Source organism: Balaenoptera musculus, chromosome 8 (assembly GCF_009873245.2).
Source record: "Balaenoptera musculus isolate JJ_BM4_2016_0621 chromosome 8, mBalMus1.pri.v3, whole genome shotgun sequence".
NCBI lineage: Eukaryota > Metazoa > Chordata > Mammalia > Artiodactyla > Balaenopteridae > Balaenoptera > Balaenoptera musculus.
This window is the reverse complement of record NC_045792.1, coordinates 7,878,047-7,899,619: the sequence shown is the minus strand read 5'-3', so window position 1 is coordinate 7,899,619 and position 21,573 is coordinate 7,878,047. Positions and strand designations below refer to the sequence as shown.

General features: G+C 40.7%; 2 protein-coding genes across 3 annotated transcripts; one reads left to right on the top strand and one right to left on the bottom strand.

Annotated features, from left to right (window-relative positions):
• Positions 1-6,208: 6,208 nt before the first annotated feature.
• HYLS1 (HYLS1 centriolar and ciliogenesis associated) lies at positions 6,209-18,436 on the top strand. Its single transcript, XM_036860935.1, is given in 5 exon segments — positions 6,209-6,362; positions 9,631-9,680; positions 14,861-14,978; positions 17,103-17,466; positions 17,469-18,436. Coding segments are annotated over 3 exon segments (942 nt in total). The 5' UTR covers positions 6,209-6,362; positions 9,631-9,680; positions 14,861-14,964; the 3' UTR covers positions 18,033-18,436.
• On the bottom strand, positions 11,848-20,500 carry PUS3 (pseudouridine synthase 3). Of its 2 annotated transcripts, XM_036860933.1 has the most exons (6): positions 20,376-20,465; positions 18,959-19,088; positions 13,926-14,346; positions 13,245-13,810; positions 12,494-12,684; positions 11,848-12,377 (listed from the first exon to the last, which is right to left on the bottom strand). In XM_036860933.1, exons 3-6 carry the CDS (start codon positions 14,298-14,300, stop codon positions 12,067-12,069), a joined length of 1,443 nt encoding a protein of 480 aa, XP_036716828.1. In that variant the 5' UTR covers positions 14,301-14,346; positions 18,959-19,088; positions 20,376-20,465; the 3' UTR covers positions 11,848-12,066. The 2 variants fall into 2 exon arrangements, with proteins under 2 accessions (XP_036716828.1, XP_036716829.1); XM_036860934.1 differs by lacking the exon at positions 18,959-19,088 and having other exon boundaries at positions 20,376-20,500.
• Positions 20,501-21,573: the final 1,073 nt, after the last annotated feature.

Sequence of the window (21,573 nt, the reverse complement as noted above, 5' to 3'; positions counted from 1 at the left end):
GCAAACTACCAGAAAAAGAATTCAGAGTAATGATAGTAAAGATGATCCAAAGTCTCAGAAAAAGAATGGAGGCACAGATTGAGAAGATACAAGAAATGTTTAACAAAGACCTAGAAGATTTAAAGAACAAACAGAGTTGAAGAATATAATAATTGAAATGAAAAATACACTAGAAGGAATCAATAGCAGAATAAATGAGGCAGAAGAACGAAAAGGTGAGCTGGAAGACAGAATGGTGAAATTACTGCTGTGGAACAGAATAAAGAAAAAAGAATGAAAAGAAATGAAGACAGTCTAAGAGACCTCTGGGACAACATTAAATACACCAACATTCACATTATAGGGGTCCCAGAAGGCGAAGAGAGAGAGAGGGCCTGAGAAAATATTTGAAGAGACAATAGCTGAAAACTTCCCTATCATGGGAAAGGAAACAGTCACCCAAGTCCAGGAAGTGCACAGAGTCTCATACAGGATAAACCCAAGGAGGAACATACCAAGACACATATTAATCAAATTGACAAAAATTAAAGACAGAGAAAATATAAAAGCAACAAGGGAAAAGTAACAAATAACATACAAGGAAATCCCCATAAGGTTATCAGCTGATTTTTCAGCAGAAAATCTGCAGGCCAGAAGGGAGTGGCATGATACATTTAAAGTGATGAAAGGGAAAAACCTACAACCAAGAATACTCTTGTTCAGATTCAACGGAGACGTCAAAAGCTTTACAGGCAAGCAAAAGCTAAGACAATTCAGCACCACCAGACCAGCTTTACAACAAACGCTAAAGGAACTTCTCTAGGCAGAAAAGAAAAGCCCACAACTAGAAACAAGAAAATTACAAATGGGAAAGCTTAACAGTAAAGGAAAACATATAGTAAAGGCAGGAAATCAAGAGGAGAGCACAAATGCAGGACATTGGAAATGCATGTGAAATTAAGAGACTAGCAACTTAAAGCAATCTTGTATACATATAGACTGCTATATCAAAACCTCACGATAACCGCAACATTAAGGCATCCAAGGGTTTCTTTCCTCCCCAGGGTTCCCCTGTTTCTTTCTTTCATTCCTACTCTAGGTCAACCCTTGGGCCAATTATTCTCCTAGGTATCTTACTTTCCTTCTTCATTCCAAAATTAAAATTCCTTCTCACAACCTCCTAAGGCTCTGAGAAATCAGGGTCCTTTTCTCTCTGAGCCTCAGGTTGAAACTACTTTCTATGAAGCCACCTAAATGCTGGCTTTACTCTGCTACTTCTCCTTGGACTGTGGGCACAGAAATTTTCCAATATTTTCCCTTCTGCACACAAAAAACTCTACTCGGTTCTTAATTCTTTTATTTCTAAAAAGGTAAACATCTGTAAGAAGTACAGCAGATACAAAGAAACATGGTGTAAAGAAAACCTCATTCACCATCTGGCATGTCCTGTCTAAGACTTTCATTTATAAGAGGTGGTTCTCAGTTGGGGATGGTTTTTGCCCCCACAGTTGGCATTTGGTGATATCTGGACACATTTGTGATTGTCATTATTGGGATGCCACTGCATGTAAAGTGTAGAGGCCAGGGATGCTGCTACACATCCTACAATGTGCAGAACAGTCCTCCCAAACAAAAAATTATCCAGCCCAGAATATCAACAGTGCTGAAGTGGAGAAACTCTGATTTACAACATCACCATATTTCATTCCACATCAACTCATACAGCATCTGCCCCTCCCAGCTGGGGCATCTCTCACTGATTATTAGAAATTTCAGGACAGGAGTTTTGCTCCTGAGTGAAAGGAAGTAATTAAATGTTCTGATTTAATGGCAGGACATTTAATTTAAAATTTAATCCAACCACACTGAATTCCATTACACACAGAGCTTTGATAGTTGTGGCAAATAACAGCAAATATGAGACATATACCTGCCCCCAAAGAGCTTGATCTTCTTGGGAGGAAAAGAAATACACACTTGGAGAAGTAATAAGAATAAAAAGCAAGATATGAGTATCAGTGCTTAAGACATAAATAAGAATGATTGGGAATAACATACTTGAGTTGGCCCTTAAATAGATTTAAAATGAAAGGGTTTTAGAACTGAAAGCAATTAACATAATATCTAATGTAACTCCATTTAACAGGTGAGAAGAAAAACAAAGAGAAACTAACCTGTCCAAATTATGCTGGCAAATTACTGGGAAGAGAACTCTGGTCTCCTGATTCCTGACCCTTGCTGTTTCATTTACAACTGTTGCCTTTGTGACTGCTAAAAAAGAAGAGAGAGAGAGATGAGCAGAGAAGGCCCTGTATGAGCAATGGTAGAAGTGTACATCATCATAGTTATAACAATAATCATTGCTGACATTTGAATGCTTAGTGAGTAGACTGGTGAAGGGCTCACATTATGAAGTATCAGAAAGTAAGACTGGAAAGGAATGAGCAGCTTGGGATGAAGAGATAAGATTAAACTAAACAGAATATTAACAGTCTCAGTCTAGGTATTTTAGAAGTTAAGTGAGAAATAAAGGTAAGTGCTATAGGAATTTCAAAAAGGGTCAAATTCCAGCTGGCTGAGGGTAATCAGGCATGGCTTGGTGGAAGGGGTAAATTGGAGATGAGCTTTCAAGAGGCATAGGATTTGAAAGGAGATAAGAGGAGAATCTAGATAAGGAAGGGATCCAAAGTTAAATAAACCAAGTGGCTTTGAGGACAGTGAAGAAACAAGACTGACTAGAATGGGAAGCTTGAGTAGAGGGGACCTGGGAAATGAGGCTGAAAAGGCAGGATGGGTCCAGATCATGCAGGGCCCCAAGAAGAATGAATTTACTCTGGCAAAGAGAGACCACTGCAGGTGCTTTAGCAGAATAACTTGATTAATGTTTTAGGACGACTCCTCTGGCAATGATGTATAGGATGGACTGAGCCAAGAGTGATAAAAGGGAAGGCAGAGAGCTATTCTTCTCGTAAGAATAGAATAAAGAATATTATAAAGACTAAAGAATACTATACAATATTTATAATGAAGTGAGTTATTATTCCATAGACACTATGCTAATGTACTTTTTCTCATTTAATTCTCACAGAAAACATACAAAGGAAGTCGAATTATCATCTTCATTTTTACAATGAGAAAACAGAATCAAAGAAAGGCTACATAACTTGCTCAGGTCACGTATCTAGGCAGTGGAGGAGTCAGAATTTGAGCCCAGATAATATGACCCAGAGCCTACAGTCTTAGCTACTATCCCATATTCTGCAGTATTATTAAATGTGTCTGAAAGAATCCAAGAACAAAATAATAGGGCTGAACTAATGATTAGTAGTAAAAAAGGAAATGGAAGGAAGAGAGATGAGACTTTACAAGGGAACAAATGACAGAACTTAATGAGATACATGGGGATGAGAAAGACTAAAAAATGATCATCTCTTAAGGGGTGAGAGCACAGGGATATGATAATACCATTCACCCTTGGAAATCACAAGGGTGAATCCAGAGGGGAAAGATGAGTAATATTTCAGATATGCTGCATTTGGAAAGATGAAAAGAAATTCACGTAGAAATTCTAATATGCAGATAAGATAGATTTCAGAAACTCAGGAGAGAGTAAGGATTGAAATTATAGATTTTGAAATTATCTCACATAAAATGAACAGTGGAAACAAAAAAACTAATAAGCTCTCCAAGGGAGGAAAAAAAAAACAAAAGACCAATCCTTGGGGACCAGCAACAACTGAAAGGCAGAGGAGAGAGGCAGGAGCAGAAACAGGACAGGGTAGTCTCCCAGAGTTCAACAGATGAGAGTTTCCAGAAGAGAGCAGGCTGCCTTCTCTTTTCACTCTGTACTCTCCTGGAAGATCTCATTCTCACCTATTCCTTAAACTACCATCCACACACATGCAAATAAAAGATAAGAGATCTATAGTTGAAGGAGTTTGAAAATGTCAACAAAGGGGTGAGGTAAGCAAAGATATCATAAAGGAGTGATTAACTTAAACATGAGGATATAACCAGTTGAAAGCAATATTCAAATGCATAAAGATCCTGATGCGTTAATTAAACTAGCTAGGCCAATCAGGGAAAGCATCTGGAAAAGGATGCATTACTACCGAAAGGTAAGGAAACCATGTTAAACTACGTCACTTAGACACAATCAGCAAAATTCAGATTATGGGAAACTTCACAGAACCAACAACCTGGTTCCTTCAACAAGCAAATTGCAAGGGAAAAATATGCAGGTGGAACTTGTAGAATAAGAGAAGCTTGAAAGACGTATCAACCAATCACAATGTGTGAAGTGGACTGGGTCCTGGGTTAAACAAGCACAGTAGAGAAAAAAAAAAAATTACGAGGCAAGTAGAAAATTAAACTGGATATTTGATGATATTAAGGAAATACATTAAATATTTTAGCTGTAATAATAATATTGTGGTTACACTTTTTAAAAGTCCTTTATGTTTTTAGAAATCATACTGCTATATTTATAGCTTTCAGATGCCTGCTATTTGCTTCAAAGAAACACAAGAGGAGTTATGTAGATAGTGATATGGGAGCAGCGAGATTGGCCAGGAGTTAACAATTGCTGGGGCTGGCACTGAGTTCACAGAGCTTCATTTTTTCCTTATGTTTGAAATTTTCCTAAATATTTTTTTTTAAAAGATGCAGTTTGGTTTGCAGGAATAGGATTTCCTTCCATAGACTGTAGTTTACATGGCCCTGGTTAAGTTTTCTTGACCTGGGTTCAGTAGATTTCAAGGAACCACGAGGATTATCAAATCAGATCTAGACAAAGCTGGAGGAGGAAGTGGTCCACCAAATAACAGGGATTGAGTTGAACACAAGATACCACTTGAAAGACGACGGAAGACAGATCCTTCAAGTTACTGATTAAAGGGTTTCAAAGATAAAATTTTAACATAAAGGACAACAAGAAACTAATGGGGCGGTGTGTTTAAGGAGTTTGTTGAATGAGCAAAGCAGTAGGTAAGAAAAATGACTCTGTCCGCTCTTGTTTCTAAGACAAATTCAATGCCACTGAAAAAGGCATGCAGCTATGAGATGACCAAACCAAAACGTGGGATATTTGTTCATGAGAAAAGAATGTGTGCACTAAAGTCGTGTTAAGACACTGGAGATCTAGGGGTCGGGTCATTCAAACTTTCACAAACTACTTCTGTCTTCTTTGTTTATTCCTTCTTCTTTCCCCCAACAAATCCAAAGTGCCTTAGAGGTAGTGCAAAGGCCCTAGAACAAAGGGGTAAGAGTAAGAGGTAATATGAAGTTTGGAGGAAAAGATTACAGATTATTTTCTCCCTCTCACTGACTCCTGAATTTAATAGTGTAAACTAAACTTGTCACCTTCCTATTTGTTGTGAGGTGGGGTACAGAACGCTCCGGACGAGGAGGACAAGTTGCTTTAGTTAGGTTGCAGGGCAGTGACGAGGACACTGAGCTGTGACGACCTCTACCCTTTTTCTTTTCTAGGTCTCACCGTCAGCAACTCCCAAAGCACTAGACCTTTTCCCCCAGGTACGTAAACAAAACAAAACAAAACAAATTTAAGGGTAAGATTATGCGAAGGGAGTAGACGGGAGCATTCCAGAGGAAAACCACAAGCGAGGCCTCGTTCACCCAAGGAAGTTGGAGTGGCGGGAGCAGTTTGACAGTCACTTTGGCAAGGGCTGGAGACACAGCAACGCGTCAAATCAGAGAGCCTCGGAAACCGCGGGAAGGAGTCTCTGCGGATGCGCGTCCGGTCTTTATACGGAACCTGCGCGTATCACACTCCAGGGCGACCGTCAGGAGGCAAGAGGCGGGGTCGGGGGAAGTGGCTCCAACCCGGCTCTGAGAGCCGCCCTCCCCGGTGTCTCGCAGCCCCGCAGCCGCCGGAGCAGGGAAGGGAGGAGACTGATTCCCCTGAGATGGACGGAACGTTTAGAACACCTCTTCCCAAATCCAGCTACCTCGCTGTTAGCCGAAGCTTGAGAGTCCTCTCCTCCCCTTAGGGAACACCTAAAAGCGACGCCGCGTCGGTTCCGGGTTACGCGCTGGAGGTCGGCGGGTGGCGGCCCTGCCAAATCCAAGCCCGGAGTCCCAGGCCTCCTCCCGCCCATGGGGGAGGGCCAAGAGAATATAGGCACCAATCGGAATGTACACTTGGAAGACGTTCACCCTCTGGGCCAATAGGAAGGAGGAGGGCGGGGCCGAGGGGGGCCGTTCGCTCTTCGGGTTTAAATCTGGGCGGCCGGGCAGTTAACGGTAGCCTGGGCGCGTTTGCGGGCCGTGCGCCTGCGCGACCTGTGGGACGCTAACTGAAACCTGCGGTACTACGGTAGCGGGGCGGCGGGACTCGGTGCGGCCGCTGGACGTCTGCTGGACCGGTAAGCGGGCAAAAGCGGGGGGAGAGATGTGTGCACGGGTTTCCCCAGGGCCCGCCTGCCCGCCCACAGATGTGGAGAGGTCAGGTTCTGAGTAGCGCGGCATTGGAGTTTCCCTCCCCTGGCTGCCGGTCTTCCCAGCGCGCCGTACGGAGCCTTGACGCTCCGGCCGAGCCTAGGTGTGCGGCCTGCGGAGGCACGTGTGAGCGGCGCCGTGCGTGCCCCCGGCGCGTTCGACCCCTCGAGGTCACGATGTGCGCCAGCTGCCGGTCCACTGCCAACCCGGCGCCCGTAGCGGCGAGCACTCTCGTGGTCGCCGCTCTGCGAGGTGGACGGGGCCGAGGGGCCTGTGGGCGGCGGAACCGGTGCCCGCGGGGCAGCCGGCTTCCCCGGAGGCCGTGAGCGTCCGAGACGATAACCACGCCCCGGGCCAGCTGGTGCAGACGCTGGTCTTTGTTGTCGTCGTGAAGGGAGAAAAGTCTCTCCCTCTAGTTTCACCTTTTATGAACTTCCGGATGTCACAGTGCGAGAAGCTCTTTCCCTAATGAGTTAGGAAAGTGTGTAAAATTGAAGAATGCTATAGTCCTGCCCCAGAATGAAGAAAGAAAAACAACTTTTTTTTTTCTGGTTATAAGAAGTATACAATCTCAGTATTTGTAGAAATAAATCCAAGCACTGTTAAGTACATATTTAAAAAGGAAGAAAATACTCGAGATTCCATCAGCCACAGATCAAAAAAAAAAAAAAAATCAGTGTTCATATTTGGGTTTACTTAAGATGTATTCATTATGAGTATATATTTACATGATTGGAAAAATGTATTTGTTTTTATATAATTGTGTATTTTGAATATAACAAAGTATATTCATTTAAAAAGCAGATTATGCCTTATTTAGTCCCTAATAGTTTAGGAATAAGTGATTTGATCCATGCCAAATGTAGATATGCATTATCATTTAAAAAAATTATTTCTTTATTTGGCTGCGCCGGGTCTTAGTTGTGGCACGCGGGATCTTCATTGTGGCATGCGAACTCTTAGTTGCGGCCTCTGGGATCTAGTTACCCGACCAGGGCTGGAACCCAGGCCCCCTGCATTGGGTGTGCAGAGTCTTAGCCACTGAACTACCAGGGAAGTCCCTGCATTATCATTTTTTAATGGGTGCATGGTATTTCTTGCTATGGCTCTACTATACCATGTATTATTTAACCTATCCCCTAATGATGGACATTTGTTTTTCCAATTTCTTCATCAACAGAAAATAGCATGGTAGTGGTTACTTGTACATGTACATGTTTGCGTTCTTGTCCAGTTTATCTCCCTAGAATAATTTCTTGGAAACGGATTGTGGCTTAGAAATTATGGTACATTTTAAATTCTGATTCATAGTGCCAAAGTGCCCTCTAGAAAAACTGTCATCTCCCCTCCGCACCCTCCCCCCACACATAGTACACAGTGTAAGAGTACTTATTTCTCCACATTCCAGCCAGCACTGGGTACTGAAAAGTCTTACCAATCTAGAAGGATAGCTTAATGTTTTTGTTTGCATTATTAATGAGATGAAACATCTTTTTCTATGTTTATTAGTCATTATTTCTTCAGTAAATCATCTGTCTTTTCCCTATTCTGCTGGTGTTTGTACCTTTTAATAGCCTTCTAATAGGAATTTGAATTAGTGATTTTGAACCTGTTACAGTATTTCCACTAGTTTGTTGTCTCTTTGGATTATGGTTGTCTTTTTTAGGGTGTTTTGTTTTCTTTTGTTCTAATACTTTTGTTCTTGAAGCTGCATGCTTTCCTTCCGAGAGGTAGAGAAATTTGTTCTAAATCTGCAATAGCCTCCCAGCAAAGTTTAGAATCTAACTAGTGATCCAGCCCCGCTATTCCAATTTAAAATCCTTCCCTTCCACACTCAAAATCCTTTCACTTGCAACTAGGTAAACATGGGACACAGAATTGCTTAAGATTTTGACCAGAAGGTACTGTTGGGTATTTTGGTCAATATCATCTGTATTTATCTACAGAATACAAGCTGTGCTAGCTTCTATGTGAAAGTTTCCCCCTAAGTAAGGAGAAAGGATTATCAGGTCTTTATATTAAAAAGAAAGAAAAAACTGACAGCTACTTGTGGACCTTATTAAATTTTATATTTTATTATTTGCAAACACCTATCTTCTTCATACATTCGAGAAAGAAAAAGTGTACAATAATTTAACTGCAAAGAAAACATGTTAATCATAGTATAGTATACTACACATGCCATAAAAAAAATCTCTTTGGGCTTTAGTATTGGAATTCTTCCAGCCCATTCCAGCCCAGAGTCCTGTTCCATTTCTGTCCCTACTTTCCTCTGTTCTGTGTTTATCTTTTCAGTAGGTAGTTTTGTATTGCATGAACATTGAAATGAATGGTGTAATACTTCTCACAAAGCACCATTTTATTTATATACATAATATATATACTTGTATATTACATGTTATATATATTACATATGTAATATCTATAAAAACATATACATATAAAATCTCATTTAAACTTCACAACCTGTTGAAATAATTCCTTCCATTTTTCCAGTGAAGAAAGAAAAAGCTAAGCCCTACTTTACTCCTCACATTCATTTAGTGCCTACCATCGGTCTGACTCTGGAATTTATACAACGTATTATACAATACAGATAAATGAAGTAATTCTTCAAAGTTACATTTTGGGACTTCTGATTTGCTTCATCTATGATGATTGTCCTGAGTTTTTCTGTGGGTAACTGCCAAAAGTAATGTCATTAGATCCTTATTCTTCTAGATTTGATAATATAACCTGGTTAACCTTGAAAGGATTTCACTTAAGATCAAAGACCCTGGACTTCCCTGGTGGCGCAGTGGTTAAGGACATGGGTTCGATCCCTCGTTCAGGAAGATCCCGCATGCCGCGGAGCAACTAAGCCCGTGTGCCACAACTACTGAGCCCGCGCACCTAGAGCCCGTGCTCCGCAACAAGAGAAGCCACCACAGTAAGAAGCACACTCACTGCAACGAAGAGGAGCCCCCACTTGCTGCAGCTAGAGAAAGCCTGCATGCAGCAACGAAGACTCAACGCAGCCAAAAATAAATAAATAAATTTATTTTTTAAAAAAAAGATCAAAGACCCTGATCCTCTCTTTTGCTTCTATAGAATCTGCTAAGCATGGCTTTTTAGTTAGTGCTTTTTGTCCCATGTATCATTTCTTTATAGTTGATTTTTTTTTTGAGTGATTCCCTAAACTCTGTTCTTTTCTAGGTTTTTCTTTGACTTGAAAACTAATGCCAGTGAAAGTACATTGAAATAAGGTAGGAACCTGAAAAAAATAAAATGCTTTGGTTTGTCTTTACATGTTTAAGTGGGGATATTTTGCTATGCTCAGTGATTACGCTATCTTTACATCAAAATTAAAGGAGAAAGCAGTCATATTTTAAGGACATTTACACTATCTTTACATCAAAATTAAAGGAGAAAGCAATCATATTTTAAGGACATTTAGGGTATTATGAAATGTTGGCAGATCAAGTCCCAAAAACTGATGACGTGATTCAAACTCCAGAAGACCTGGATCGTACAATTGGCAATTTAGAAAAAATCTTACTTCGTCCAGCTATTTCCCCATCTCTAAAATGGGGCTCTTTTCTGGTTCCTACTCTGCTAGAATGTAAAAGCTATTGTGTCTTCTTGCTCTTCAAAACTACAGGGTCACTTCACTTCCTTATACTATTTTATTTCCTAAACTTGGAACTCTTTCAGTGAAGTCTTCTTTCTGTGGCCCATCCACTACTGAGCGTCAGTGTACTATTTCTATGTTAGTATTGTTTCTAATTGTCCCATCTATTATTATATTTTACCTAGCAGCTTGACGGTATAAATCATATTTGTATACCTGGAGTTTTGAATATAGGTAGGAACAAACTATTTGTTGGCGGTAAATAAAACTTTGGATCTCATATAGTATATAGTATTATATCACAAATGTGGACTAGCAATACACTCTGCTGTGATGAAAATTGTTACTATTGAGGCAGAAGGTCTGACTTCATTTACTTTGATGTTTATTGTTTTAATTGCTATAAAGGATAATGTATTATTTAAGAGAACTTTAAACTCTTCTGAATGACTATTGGTGCTTATAAGTCATATTTTGAGGGTTACTTAGCAACTTAGAGAACAAGCAAAGCCCCACCTCATTTTCCTGTCCTAGTGTGTGTCTCCAGAATGTGCTTAAATCTGAAATGTAGGAGTTATCCTGAAAGGTCCCTGCTTTAAATGTCAAACTCACTCAACCACGAAGTCCTGTTGCTTCTCCTTTCTTAATCTCAAATTCACCTACTTGTCTCCGTTCCCCTTTCTGCAAATCTAGTCTAGGCCGTCATCATCTATTTCCTTGATTGCTCCAACAGCCTCTTAATTGGTCCCACTGTCTTGCCCTCTTGCAATGCACAGTAAACCCAGAGCAATATTTTTCCTACACAATTCTGGCTCTTAATTTTTTTTTTTTTCCAGTGGCCCCTCAAGGTAAAATTTAAGCTTTTTTAGGAAGGCCTACAAGGCTCTAAAACATGACCCTTGCTTACCTTTCCTAACTGTGCTATTGTCACTGAAGCCGTACTACTTTATTTACAGTTACCTGAATGCAAATGCTGTAACCTTTAACCTTTTATACAGCTGCATCTTCTGCCTTAAACACAATTAAAGCTCTGCTACTTTATCCCCACTTTAATTGACTCCCCCTTGTTCTGCAAGATTTAGCTTGCATGTCTCCTCTTTATAAGAACTTTCCTTAAACCACTAGGCCAGGGATTGGTAAACTGCATGGCCTGTTTTTATACGGCCCGTGGGCTAAGAGTTTTTTCTGCACGTGTAAAATGTTAAAAAAAAAAAAAAGGGGGGGGGGGGCTTCCCTGGTGGCACAGTGGTTGAGAATCTGCCTGCCAATGCAGGGGACACGGGTTCGAGCCCTGGTCTGAGAAGATCCCACATGCCGCGGAGCAACTAGGCCCGTGAGCCACAACTACTGAGCCTGCGCGTCTGGAGCCTGTGCTCTGCAACAAGAGAGGCCGCGATAGTGAGAGGCCCACGCACCGCGATGAAGAGCGGCCCCCACTTGCCACAACTAGAGAAAGCCCTCGCACAGAAACGAAGACCCAACACAGCCAAAAATAAATAAATTAATTAATTTAAAAAAAAGAGAAAAAATATCCTTTATTAAAAAAAAAAAAAAAGGACTATGCAACAGAGACAATTTGTGGCTCACACAGCACTAGACTGATAAGCTTCATAAGAGATGCTTTGCCTTACCCACTTGGGTCATTTTCAGGTATCTCGCCTGGCACTAAACCAGTTAATCAAATATATCACTTACTAAATTTTGTATTTTTAATTTTTGACACTTGGGCAAAGCTCTTTATGAGAATTCAGATGAGTAGTAAATATCTCATTTGCTTTTAAAAAGGACAGCACAACAAATCAGACACTTGCAGGATCTGGCTGTAATGAATGTGAACACAAGGCACAGGTTTCCAGGTGTATGTAAACATATGTCCATTTTAAAATTACTTTTTGCTTCTTCCATCTCTAATTCTCTTGGACAGGAATGCAAGAATGTTTAAATTCTTTCTTATTCAAGCAAGAACTTCTTTAGCCTAATGGTTTTTTGTTGCCTCCTAGATCTTGGTGAGTTCTCTATGGTTAAATGATGCTTTTAATTTCTGTATCAACACAAACTCTCTTTGTTGGTTTCTCCAAAATAGTATTTTCTTCCTCTAGTGTGTCATTACAGTCCCTTTTGGCTTTTGTTTCTTCGTCATGGAATAAATGTGGGTGCTCAATGCGTCCCCTACGTACAAAATGCTGGATCCGGGATTCTAATCCTTGGCATTTAGGACGATCCATTAGGGGCTTATAAGTGCGCATTTTCACTCCTTCTACAAAGGCACTGGTCTGCTTTATGACAGAGGGCTTAACATTTCTCCATTCTATCACTCCATCCATCTTTGGTCCTATAATGTATACAATCAAGCATTACATGGATACTTTACCACAATAGAATCACCTCCAAACTTTATGTGAATCTCCCTCCCCCATAACCCTGTATAACTCTGGTTCCCTGTCATACCTGTCCTACAGGGTACCGCAACAGAGTCCAGTCCTTGTAGCATACTATACAGCATCTGAGTTTTAACAGCATGATTAGCCCAGAGTTGCTGAAGGTGGGTAACATTGAACTCCTGAACTTCCCGGTCATAGATCCACTTAATATTTTCAAACTTACAGTCATACAAGACTAAAGGAAATTCTACAGCCATACTAGAGAGAAAGAGAGAAGAAACAGTATGAGAATACACAGCAGCCATCCAACAATTCTTAAAAAACAGGATTAGTTGGGTTAAAAGGAGGGGGAAAACTTTGTCAATATTGAGTATCTAACAGTTAAGAAAATAAAACACCATCCCTAACCTGGAACAACTTTATAATTAAAAAAAGAAAAAGGCAGCAAACCATGGATCAACTAGTTAGGCTTGGTCTACGTTAAATTTCAGTGGTAACAAGTCACCTAGAAGTGAGCTGACTTGGCCCCACCATAATGCTATAAAACTATTTAAGAGGCCTGGTCCAAACACCGGTTTCTTACTGAAGGGATAGAACAGTAACAGAAGAAAATTAAAAGATACCACTCCCTGCTACATGTTCATAACATTCTACAAGTTAAGAGTAAAAGCTTCATGAAGGCAGGATCAGAGACTTAGTTATTTAAACAATGGTGGGGAGAGGAAGAATATTTTAAAATATTCTTACATATCTCAGCGCAATAGCTGTTTTATTTTGGGGGTCTGGGTGTTTCCTTGTTTCATTTTTTTTAAACTTACCTGTATTGAGGCTTCTGGGGATTTTTCTCTATGTTCAGCAGCTCATCAATAACCTCTGGCTTCTCCATTCCTTGGCCAATCAGAAAAAGGATAGCCATCATACAGCGGACTTGATGGTAAAGGAATGCCTGGCCAATCACTTCAAACTGACATAACTGAAAGGGTTCTTGCCATCTCTCCTCAGCCAGGCTCTGGCCTACTAGCTGCACTTGAGCGGACAGAATAGTCCTCTGAAAATTAATCACCCCATTGGCTACATCCATTTTACATAAGTTCCTAAAATCATGTGTGCCAACGTACTTCTGAGCTGCATAGTTCATGGTTACAATGTCTAAGTCAGCACAAGGGAAGAAATAGCGGTAGGTCCTCTCAAGACAGCTGAACCTAGCACTGAAGCTAGGTTCTACGGGAGCCCAGGCCAGTACACGGATGTCTGGAGGGAGCACCCGATTGAGAATGTGGGTATAACGGATCTCTATAGCTGCATCGTTGACTTCATCTTTTAAATTAAAATCCTCTGAATCCCTGCCCTTTGGAAAGTGAGAACGTAGGTCAAGAGAAATCACCTGTGGAAATAGAGAAAGATATTGTTTTACAGATACAAATAATCTGAATCCTCAGTATGTACACCTAGAATATATTGGTATTGCTCGCTTTGTGGAACAGTACAATGGCCCTTACCTGTCCAAAGGCACTAACTCCTTTGTCTGTTCGCCCACACCGGTGATAGTTGGATGTCTGTCTGTTTTCTACTAGTCGAGTCTTGGTTAGAGCCTCAAACAGTTTCTCTTCTATTGTATTGTTTGTGTTTTCCTGACTGGCAAAGCCCTGATATCCCCAGCCCAGATAAGCTATCTTTAGGGCTACATGTCTTCGACTGTGAGCGCTGAAATCAAATGCACGCTTAGCTTTTACAGCTCCTGAAGAATTTTCTCTAACGTTTGAGTCCTTGTTGTTGGCCTGTTCTTTTTTAAGTCTTTGTACCTCCTGCTCCAGTTCTTGCACTCTTTTTAGGAGTTTCTCAGTCTGGATTCTTTCTATGTCATTTTCAGCCATGATAAGACAACCTCAGGAATAAACAAATCATAGAGATCCACCCTATCTGAAAAGAGAGTAAAGAGGTACAATTTTAGTGCTGATTGCTTTGGTGATGTCAGTATCATTCCATTATGTTCAAATAGTATCTAAGATTTAATTTGATGCCTAAAGGATATGGACTTTTGATTCTGCCCAGGGATACAAGCATTAGCTTTATTATGGGTTGATCATCCAGCTGTTACTCTTTTCCATCCTGTCTGGCCAATTCACAGTGGAAAGGGAAAGTAGCATCAAAAAATATTCAGCTAGCATTGTTAAGAGTAGTCAGAATTTACGGAATATGTAGATTTCATTTCTCTCTTCTTCATGAGCTGAGATGACTGAGGACGGATGTTACTGATATTTTTTCCCCTAAAACATTTCCTTTTGACTTCTCATTATATTTGTCCCATCTTTCCAATCATAAGATCTGTTTATATGGAATATTTATGTCTACTCCAAGTTTCTATTGTTTTCCAATATTTCAGATAAAATTAGTGGCTTGTATGTTCAATCTAATACTCAATTCCGTCTTAAAGGTGGTACAATAAGAGCTGGCTTGATGGAAGAAACTTGTCAGTGATTGTACTTCATACTGGAAGTAGAATCTGGAGTCAAGATTTTCCTACTTTAAGCAGATTTGATGGCAGAAAGAAGGTAATTAAGCATCAAGATCTTTAAGTCAAATTTAATGCATGTCCTGATAAAAGATTTCTGTACCTCTAGCAGTTAAAAGTCACTCTAGATAATATAATTTAGATATCAGTGTTGAAATTCCTGGCATATTGCAATAACCTGAGGACAACTGTACTATATCTATAATACTGGGACAGTACTAGACAATCTTTGACTGATGGTTACTTTAGTTAAAGAATATCATCTCCACATCTGTTCTAAGGCTGACTAGGTTATCTAAGTCTAGGTAGCTCATTTAGTTTTTGCTCTTTGAGTTTCTGTATCTATGATAGATGAAAAGTTTAAATGTAAAAAATGAAACTATAAAAGTACTAGAAGAAAACATGAGATAACTTTCTTATAATCTTGTTGAAGTAGGAAAGGCATTTATAAGTAAGGCACTGTAGAAACCCAGAAACTGTAGAAAACCAAAAAAATGTGACTACCTAAAAATATGTTTCTACCAGCAAAAAGTCAGAAGGTAAATAACTAACTGGCAAGAAAAATGTAAAGATGGTATGTATTCCATGAATATATAAATCAGTTTTAATATAAAGATCAACAAGAAAAAAATCCAACAACCTGAGAGGTAAATGGAAACAAGCATTTCATACAAAAGGGAAAAAAAGCTTGTAAATGTATGAAAAGATGCTCAAATTTATTCAATTTAAATAAATGCCAATTTATGTGAGAAGTATTTTCTTTACCAAACTGACTGCAAAGAGAGGAGAGGGTTTGATAGTATACCACCTTGGAGAGAGGAAGGAGAAACAAGATCTGGAATATACACTCAGTACAACTTCTTTAGGGGGCATCTAGCAACAGCTATCAAAATTGAGCACATACATACCTTTTGACCCACCTATTCCATTTCTAGAAATTTAACGTACACATATGCTTGCACAAGTATGTAAAAACTTACAAGATATTTGTTGTAACATTCGTTTTTAAGAACAAAAGACTAAGTCTAAAATCAGTCAGGGACAGGCTGAATAAATTATGGTACATCCTTACACTGGAATTCCGTGTACCTTTAAACAAAATGAAGTATGTCTACATGTACTGAAACAGCTGGATCACCAAGACTATCTTTAAGGTTCAGAAGAGTTGTATAATATGTTCCTTTATGGTATAAAAGTGCATATGAATATGGAAAATTACTGGAGAAATTATAAGAAGCTGCCTTTGAGAGTGAAACTAGGTTTGGGTGGTGTGAGGTGGGGAGTCCTTGCTTTAAACTACATGTATTCGTTTTTCAGCTTAAGAAGAAAAATAGTAGAGACACAGGAAATACTGGGCAGTAGATACCTATTCTAGATCCAGTCAGGAAACTGGCATTGGGTATTTGACTGGTTGGTTTGGGTACTAAAAGTTAATTCAGTGACAGGCTGTTGGGATGAACATAGTTAGCTTGGCAGCTGAAGGCGTGTTATTTCTTAAGCATAAGGAGTGTATGCATTTATATTACTGTTTTTGTGATGGTTTTTTGAATTAAATCACTCTCATGGTTAAAAGCAAGGACTCTGAATCCAGACTGCCTGAGTTAGAATTCCAGGTCCACCACTTATTAGCTGTGTAACCTTGGGCTGTTTGATCTCCCAATGCCTCATGTTACTCATCTGTGAAAAGAGGATACTAAGAGTACCTATCCCACAGTTGTGAGGATTACACGAATTTAATAAATGTGAAGCACGAAAAACAGTGCTGGATACATAAAGTGTCCCTCTAAGTACAAGTTACATAATGTACATTAAGTATTGTGCCCCATATCATTAGTCTCTTGAGCTTTTCTCATGCCTGAACTCACCTATCCTAGGAGCTACTAAAGGTGGCAAGACTACCAGGCAGTAAAAGTGGGAGTGAATAAGAAGAGAGTGGAAATGAAAGCGGTTAATAAACTCTCGAGTTGAGTTAATGCCCCTCCAAAGTGCTCCCCTACTGCCCGTACTAATCTGTATTTTACTATATACTTAACTGTTCTACTTATGACTGCCTTAGCCATTCTTTCTCCATTTCACTGCTATAAAATAATACACAAGAAGGGAATGAACGATTTTTGAACTGGAAATTTATTACTGGAAAACTGATCGGTGTTTTCTCTTGCAGAAGGTCCTACAGTGTAGGGGAAGCAGTGGAGGAACTTGTGGGACCTGATGGACAAAAATGGGCCAATATGGATCCAGAAGAACGAATGTTAGCAGCTGCTACAGCTTTTACCCGTATCTGTGCAGGGCAGGGTGAGGGGGGTGTCAGGAGAGCAGCCCAGTGCATCCCATGTGATCCCTACAGTAAAGCCTCAGTAACCCCAGGAACGCGACCTGCTCTTCCTGTGCAACTGCATTACCCACATATAGACAGCAATGCCTCTTCAGAAGCAGTCTCAGAGGCCTCCCAAAGACTCCGAAAGCCCGTGATGAAGAGAAAGGTGCTGCGTCGAAAGCCAGGTGGGGAAGTATTAGTGACGGATGAGTGATCGACATCAGTGAATCAGAGTCTGGTACAGAAAGTGACATGGATGTCTGGGACTTAAGACAAAGGCTGATGAATCTGCAGTTCCAGGATGACAGGGAATCTCCAGTTGATATTTCACAAAAATTTAGTCTACCACGTGAATACCAAGGAATTTCTCAAGATCAGCTCATTTGCTGTCTACGAAGAGAAGAAATGGGCTCTCCAGCTTATGAACAAGACCTGATCGTTGCCAGCCGACCCAAGTCCTTTATTCTCCCAAGGCTGGACCAGTTGAGCCGAAACCGGGGCAAGGTAGACCGGGTAGCCCGCTATTTTGAGTATAAACGAGACTGGGACTTGATGCGGTTACCTGGTGAAGATCATAGGAAGGAATTACGCTGGGGTGTCCGAGAGCAGATGCTTTGTCGTGCAGAACACCAATCCAAGCCTCAGCACATATATGTTCCAAACAATTACCTAGTACCAACTGAGAAGAAACGATCTGCCCTTCGTTGGGGTGTTCGTTGTGACCTTGCAAATGGTGTGATGCCCAAGAAGCTTCCCTTCCCTCTTTCTCCTTCTTAAGTCTTTTTTTTTTTTTAACCTGTCTCTCCTTTCACAGCATTGTTTGGGATAATCTGGTTCTTAACCTCTCTCCTTTTACTTAAATAGAAACAACTAACTCAAAAGACCATGGAACAGAGTGAGGACTTCACCCATCACTGGTCTTTCCTAGGTATATGTCACATTGGTATCGGATACCACTTAACTTCCAAATTACCACTCATACCTAGCAATTGCAAGAGGAATCATGCCAGGAAAAGAAAAACAGACCTGGTCTTTCTGTTTTGTCAGACTAGTAAGCAAAGCCAGCACTATTTCTGTTTTATAAACTTGTTACCTTTGGCCAGTGTGAGTTGCTGTTTTTATGAGTGTGTTTTTAAAGTTGCTGGGTAGTAAGCTTATCTATTAAAGAATTTTGGAAATTTGTGAATTTGACCTTATTGTTACTTAAATACTTCCCAAAGATGATCTCAAACCTAGGTTTTGATTCTGCTTCCAGTCATACTCCCCATCATACTCTCACCACCTAAATAATGAGAGCCAAAGGGAATGAACAAAAGCCTGCCCTTTACACACAGTCCTAAAGGAGGGAAGGTAACAGCATAGATAACCTTCGTTACTAAAGGAATATAGTAAATCCAGCTAACTGTTTTAATAATTTTTAATAGATGCTCAATTACAGCACTGTGTGACATGCAAGATTCTAACCCAAGTTTTGTTTCAGAATTATTTCAGCAATATATTGCCCTCCATTTGTTACTTCTAGAATGCCATAGTTTTTATAATTTGCCACTAAGATTTTCTTAGAAATTATGCCTGTCACTTGAAGGCTATTCCCACTCTGCAACAGAACTTCAAACTCCTAGCAGCTGTAACCAGATGGAGAGATAATAACCAAAATGAATCTGATCTATTAGGGTACAGACCAAATCACTAATTTAGCTCACCTGAACTTGGATCTATTTGTTCCTGATGCTTCTGGTCCAAAAACACCTAAAATCTGGAGGTTGTCAGTTTTAGCATTTAAGCCAGAAGAGTGACAGCAGAAATAGCTTACTTGTTCTAGGAAAAAAACAGCTGTGTAACAAAAATGAATGACCTTGACCATTACTATCTGCTAAAATACATTTTCTCCGTAATATTTAAGCGACATCATTCATTCACTCACCCAGTTCCATCGTTAGGCATTCATCAGGGAAAGTAAGAATCAGTGACTCAAAGATATATGTAGGATACATTCACTGCAAATACGTAAAAACTGCAAACTACCCAACAACAGTGAAATAAACGTTAGACTATTAGTCACTGGAAATCTATGGTAAGCTAATAGAAAAATGCAAATTAGGTCAATCAAGTTGCAAACTGTACCGTACAATCTCAGTCATACTGCACACGCAAGGCACAAGGAAAGATCAACACACCTAACTCTAGGTGGTGGGATTAAAGGTAGTTTTTATTTAAACCTCTCTTTTTTTAAAGTTAAAAGCCGCATGGCACTTTTTACATACAACTTACAGCAAAACAATGATTTACATCTTCATATCTCAAAGACCAATATTACCGGATCAAAAAGTTTCCGAAGTGATTATCTAGTTCAACCCCTTATATAACCGAAAAACTAGTCCAAAGGGGTTAAGCGAGTAGTAAGACATTTTGGGGAAAAGAGGACTCCTGACGGGTGAAGCACAGTGGTTCCCAAACAGCCATGTAATACCTGGAGGGGGGCCACCAAATTACCACAAAGGAATTTCGTGCGTGCGCTAAGCATTGATTGTAAATATTAAAACAGCCGTCGCTAGACTTTCGATGTATTTTTTGAAGTTAAAAAGGTTTAGTCTCGAAAATATTAGTAACCAGTGTAAATAGTAGAAAGAGCATTCCCCATGATAAACTTTTAAACCAAAGAAGGAAGCAGGGGTAATAGCCAAAGGATTAGGAAAGACGCACTATGATCATTAATACTGGAAAGTAATCCCCCAAACAATTTGAAAATCGTTGCCACGCCTGCCCACCCCACATACTACTGGGATCCCGACCTCTACTAATATTTCGTTTTATGAGCAAACAAAAGTCTAACTGAGGCAGAAGAGATTACACTCCGCAGTCCCAGGGCCCTCAAGGAATCGAATTAAAGAAGCTCCTACTGCTGCACGTTTCTGACAAGTGCTCCAAGAAGCACCAGACACAAAAACACGGTCTTTAGCGAGTTCCCATTTCCATGCTCTAAAGAGTGCTTTCCTGAAAAGATCAAGGTATGGGAACAGGGGCTTAGAGGGAAGAAAGAAACGTCCATCTGTTTGTCCATCTGCCCGTTCCCCTTTCAAGGACCCAGAAAATAACCCACCCCAAAACCCCCACATTTACCTTCCGGTCGTCGGCCACGCAGCTTTTCTCGAGACAGGAAGCTGTCCCTTTGCGTCGTCTACGCGCGCGTCCGGGGCCTCATGGGAAATGTAGTCCATCTTCATGGGAAATGTAGTTCTAAGAGCCGGGAGTGCAGGCTTGACGCTGAAATCTGCCTAATGTTTTCTAATCTAGTCACCATTTGTCCACCTCCAACAAGGCAGAATCTGGGTCCTGCGGTAGGACAAGAATAAAAGGATAATTTCTAGTGCGCTAAAATAATAGAAAACTAAAATTAAAGAACTTGGTCTGATTTTATTCGTACTTAAATTAGTAGAAAGTTATCATTGAGAGTCAAAAACATTTACAACTAGAATCCACATGGAAAGGCTGAAAAGGAATGTGATCATCTCAAAACAGACGACTGAGGTGTCCGAGAGTGACCGAACAGGGATGGGGAGTCTTGCTTCAGTACCACGGAGAGATCATAACTAGGTTTTGTTTGTGCATTTTTCTAGAGATGCTGATCGAAACCGCAAGATTCCAGTTAGAAAACTGGCGGTGGGGGAGGGGTGGGGATTTGGTTCTTTTGTCCAAATTTAGCAGTCATTAGTGCACAGAATCTATCCCGGATTATGCAGGTGAAGGTAGGAGGTGAAGGTTGTACCGAAAGGGAAACGGTTTTCTCCGGATTGCTTTACCAAGAGGCGCGTATCAGAATTAAAATGAAAATAAGCCAGTATGTGGAAACATCACAGGTATCTAGTAACAGGGACTGTAGTTAGAGCTTGAACAACTTTACTTCCTCTCTGCATCTTTCGCATTCGAATTCATTTGTCAGATGAAACTCACCAATTCTGACTCTCCACTTTCCTATGCCATTCACTAGCCTTTCTGACATCTTGCAACACAGAAGCGGAAACTTCGGGGGGACGCGGGCACGAGAGCTTGAAGCGGGGTGGAGGGGTCCTGCCTCACCACCAGGAGAATAGTCTGGGGAGAGGGTGGTGGGGTAGGAGAGGTAGGACTCTCGAATCCGTGTGGAGATTGCTGCCGCTTAGAGTCCCACGCTGCTGTTGGCTCAGCAGAGGTCAGCCGCGGGCGAAAGTTCACCACGATAGCGCCCCTGCCGGGTTTCCAACGCCTGGCGCTGACTGGGGGACTGGCAGACCACTACAGCCCGCTCCCTCCTGCGCGGACCCCACCCTCCTTCCCCGAC